Genomic DNA, 4,416 nt, shown 5'->3' on the forward strand with positions numbered 1-4,416 from the left:
AGTAATCCAGAAGGCTCTAAGGCTTTAGTGAATGGGATTGGTCCAAAACCTGACCTCACTCATTTAATTTCATGCCAGCACCAATACACACCCAGCCACGCAGACCCTGTCTAACTAGTGAGCTGCTCAGACACAAAGGCGCTCTAATTACCATCCACAAGCCAGGCTGACAAGGATTTCAAGTGTTTTCATGTTTATGGAGATCAGAGAAACGTGTTCTGTGCATCTTTCCCACCGACGACAAGTATAAAATAAAACCAAACGAAAAACCCAATGCATTTATTAAAAACAGATATTTCAGTTAAGTTAACATCCTATAATCAGGATAGCCACAATTCCAGACACTCCGCTGCGAAGTGTAGGTATGTCAATAGCCACATCTGGATGATGAACATGCCATTGAATCTTATAAAACTAAAACACCAACAATACCGTCTTACATCCTTCAGACCGAGTGAACGTTATGTTACAATCACTTCACCAGGTTCACAATGGCAAAGCCTGCAGCTTCTCCATTTGGAGGGTCACATTTTCTACTCGGTTTCCTTCACTTACAAAGGCGAGCTGGCATGGCTGGGGGAGGGGCAAAGGGAGGAAATCAACTCCATCTATCCAGGGAATTGCAGCTGTTATTGCAAAAGGCCCCGGAGAGCCCATTATAAGCTGCTGTGCTAGGCTGTGTGTCCCTGGAGTGCCCCATCACGTGGTGTCTCCTCAGCCCCCAGCTCGGGGCCCCCAGGAGCGCCAGCGCCACGCGCTAGAGTAGGACAGCAGAGCCGAGGGAAAGAGAAGGGACTCGAGGCCACTTCTCGGGGCAGTTTCCGTGAAAGCCCGGGGCGCGGCCGCCCGCGGGAGGTACCGGCGCCCAGCACGTCGCCGCCTCCTCACACCCGCGGCGGCAGCGGTGCGCGTGTCCTCAGGAGACTCCAGCACTTGCAAAACCCCGCGCTCTACTCCGAGTACAGCCGGAACCTGGCGACTCTGCCCTGCTGGAGCCTCGCAATCTCGTGTGCTCCCAGGAAACAGCGATCTTGAACCCGAGAAGGGGCGGACGGGCTGTGAAAATACACTTTCGAGAGGACCGAGGGTTCACTCCGCGCCTCGCCCTCCCCTTTCCCCAGCACCTCTCGGCCCCACCTCCCATCAGCATCACAGGCGCACCGCCTTCCCCCGCCACTCAGAGAACTTCAGGCAGTTGCAAAGCGGGGGCAGAGAAAAGGTTACTTCTATTCAATTCCCCAAAACGTCCTTTCCCGGTGCCGCGTGTTTTATATCTAGAACCAGCACCCCAAAATACACGAGATGGGTTTTTTTAAGTGTCGTAAAATTTCAAGTCTGGCAGTTTGAGGTACTCCCTGAAATGATCTACACAGGTTCCTCTCCCCCAGAGTGGATCAGGAACCAGCCCTGGAAAGGTAAAGCAAGTAACTGGGATCATCCTCGTCCTTTGGGCGTTCGGCGATCCTGAGAAGCGCAGACTGTGACCACATGGTCGTCAGGCTGGAGGGCCCGGAGAGGCTGCGTGGAACTGCACGCTGCGCCACCAGGACTGGTCACGCCAATGAGGAGTCCTGCTGACTGTGAGCTTGGGGGGCGCTCTGTAATCTGCCGTAAATAGGACCAAGGAAGTCTTGTTTTTCAACCACATCGGGGCCCTCGACCTCAGTTCCAGCGAAAACATTCGCGATTTTTCGATTCCTCGTCTTCATTAGTTATTTTCCCGCTTCCAAAAGCGCGAGTTCACCAGTCTGAGTAGAGACGCAGCCCTCAGGGGCAACCCCTTGCCCTCCAGGCAGAGGCTGGCGATGTGGCCACTCTCGGGGTGTTTGTTAGCTGCCGGGAACTAGAACGCCGTCGCCAGTTCTGAGCTGCGCCCTCCTCCCAGACGAGCCAGGGTCGCTGCAGGCCGCGCGAGGGCTGCGGGGCAAAGGGGGCTCGTGCCCTGGGGCCGACAAAGGGCCCAGGAGCTGGCGTCGGGGAAGTTTTGCGTGTAACTGCAGCCGTCGCGAATGAAGCCTCCGCACGGCCTCCTTGATGAGGTTCCCCGAGATCACGAGCTGCTGCAGAAGCCGGTGCGGGTCGTCGTCGCCGGTGCGGGCTTGAGGCTGTAGCCCGCGTCGCTGCTGCAGGCGGCGGGAGGCGGCGGCGTCCCGCAGCCATCCTCGCCGGCAAGGACCCGACAGCGGCTGCGGGGCGCCTCGCTTGTCAGCTCCCGAAGGCCCATCAAGGCTGGGCTGAGGGGGCAATGGGGACAGCGCGCTGGGGCCTGCGGCGAGCTCGGCCACAAAGTAGGGCGCAGCCCGGCCCCGCACCCGGCCGCGGTCCCCGAGGGCGCAGCGCAGGGCCCCCGGGGGCGCCGGACCCCCAGTCTCGGCCGAGGCGGGCGGCAGAAGCAACGGCAGAGCCGGGGCTCGGGCCTTGTCCGCCCGCACCACCGCCGGGGGTCGCGGGGGCGGCAGTGGCGGCCCCGGGGGCGCGCACGGGGAGGCAGGGCGGTCTTGCGCCGCGTCCAGCTGTAGCGTCTCGCCGATCTGGGCCACCAGCCGGTCCACCTCGCCCGAGCCGCCCAGAGTCACCGACTGTTCCAGCAGGAGGAAGCTGTCCTCCTCCTCTTCCTCGCCGGCTTCCTCTTCCTCCTCCCTCCGGCACGGCATGGCCCCCCGCGCGGGCACCCGGAGCTCTGCGGGAGTCGCCGGCGGCTCGGCTGCCCCCGGGGCTCGGTGGGCCGCGGCGGAGCCGGGCGCGGTGCTGAGGCCGAAGCCGGAGCCGGGGCGGACGCGGAAGCCGGAGCCCGCCAGGCACTCTCGCCGCGCGCCAGCAGCCGCGGGAGCCGGAATCCTACCGGCTCGGGTTGATTTGTAAACAATGGGTGACGTTGCCGCCGGGCCCTACCACCGCGCCGGGGAGGGGTTGCGCCGTACCGTTGCGGGGCGGGGCGCCCTCTGGGCAGGGGTCCCGGGTGAAGCCTTGATGCCTCTGAGCTCTACAGCCCTGAATGCTGTCTGCGGGGGGCACTGGGGAGCCGATCCTCGCTCTCTTGGCCGGGCGTGATCGGTATTTCCAGAAGATGGACACCGGCGTGGCCTCTGTTGGTTTCTTCCACACACAAGCAAGGACACTTACACCCACACACCCACACACTTCTCTCCCTTAGGCGCGTCAACTCATCTGGTTTTGGCGTTTGCACCTTTGTCCGGGATGCCGGCAATTTGGGAAGTGATGGCAGAGCGAGTGAGGCGAGTGATTGGGAGGAGAAGGCGTCAGGCTAGGGATCTGTCTGGAGATTAGGCAAACGAAGCTGAAAGAGATGAAAAGGAAGAAGGGGACCTTGTGGTGCGATGGGGGCGGAGGATTGGGAATTGGCAAAGAAAGGCCACTGTTTAATGTTTTTTTGATCAGGAGTGTGGGTATGTGGGGACCTGGACTGGGGCTGTCATTACTGGAGAGGAGGTTGCTCGTCTTGGGAGGGGCGGCGAGCTAGAAAGTTCTTTTAGGAAGAATGCCTCAGCCCAGTAGGGGAGTATCCTTTCTGAGGGCGTAGCAAGAGAAGAAAATGGTCAGCTATTTGGATGGAAATGGAGATACGGCCACCGTAACCCTTCATGATATCATGGTTGGCTTAATGATTAACCAAGACTTCATTTTTTAACAGAAAGAGGTAGAAAACGATCCTTTACCGTCACATTGCCTGGAGGTTTAAAATCTTTATTCAAGATCCCAAACCCTCAGGCCTAACTTACAAACCTTACACTTGTAGGTAGACTTTTGGTGGACCAACCTTTACAGGGAAGGGATAGTATCAGGGTGATGGAAATATTCTAAAACTGGATTATGGTAATGGTTGCACCATTGAGTTTGCTAAAAATCATTAAAATGAGTGAATTTTATGACATGTAAATTATGTCAATAAAGCTGTTTTAACAATTAGCTGCAAAGCATGCACACACAAACACAGAAAACAGGCGGTAGAGAGCTACTTTAAAATATGGAGCAGGGGAGTAGCATGATTTAGAAAGAGACTGGAGCCTGGAGATCCAGATAAGTAGAAACAAGGGTCTTGGTGGGCAGTTACAAGATGATAATTACAGGAGCAAACGTTTCGGGAGGAATGGGATGGAGGGAAGAGGTGGGAAGTTGTTAAAAAAAGAGTTGGGCTTATTTTTGTCAAGTGTGGAGGGAAGAATGTGAGAATAAAGGAGGAAGAGGCAGTTTGAAGAAAGCAAATGAATTTTTTTTTTTAATTAATTTATTTTTGGCTGCACTGTGTCTTTAGTTGCGGCAGGCGGGATCTAGTTCCCTGACCAAGGATCGCACCCCGGGCCCCCTGCATTGGGAGTGTGGAGTCTTAACCACTGGACCACCAGGGAAGCCCCCAGCAAATGAACTTTTAAATCTTGGGAATCGGGACTTCCACAG

The 4,416-nt window shown here is 57.0% G+C and overlaps 1 protein-coding gene across 1 annotated transcript; it reads right to left on the bottom strand.

Annotated features, from left to right (window-relative positions):
- Positions 1-263: 263 nt before the first annotated feature.
- On the bottom strand, positions 264-2,759 carry FRAT1 (FRAT regulator of WNT signaling pathway 1). Its single transcript, XM_059899545.1, has one exon. The coding sequence runs from the start codon at positions 2,652-2,654 to the stop codon at positions 1,830-1,832; it is 825 nt and encodes a 274-aa protein (XP_059755528.1). The 5' UTR covers positions 2,655-2,759; the 3' UTR covers positions 264-1,829.
- Positions 2,760-4,416: the final 1,657 nt, after the last annotated feature.

The sequence above is a fragment of the Balaenoptera ricei genome, chromosome 16 (genome assembly GCF_028023285.1).
Source record: "Balaenoptera ricei isolate mBalRic1 chromosome 16, mBalRic1.hap2, whole genome shotgun sequence".
Taxonomy (NCBI): domain Eukaryota; kingdom Metazoa; phylum Chordata; class Mammalia; order Artiodactyla; family Balaenopteridae; genus Balaenoptera; species Balaenoptera ricei.

Excerpts from the sequence above, each read along its gene's own strand:
- FRAT1 (XM_059899545.1), bottom strand. The coding sequence starts at position 2,654 with ATGCCGTGCCGGAGGGAGGAGGAAGAGGAAGCCGGCGAGGAAGAGGAG.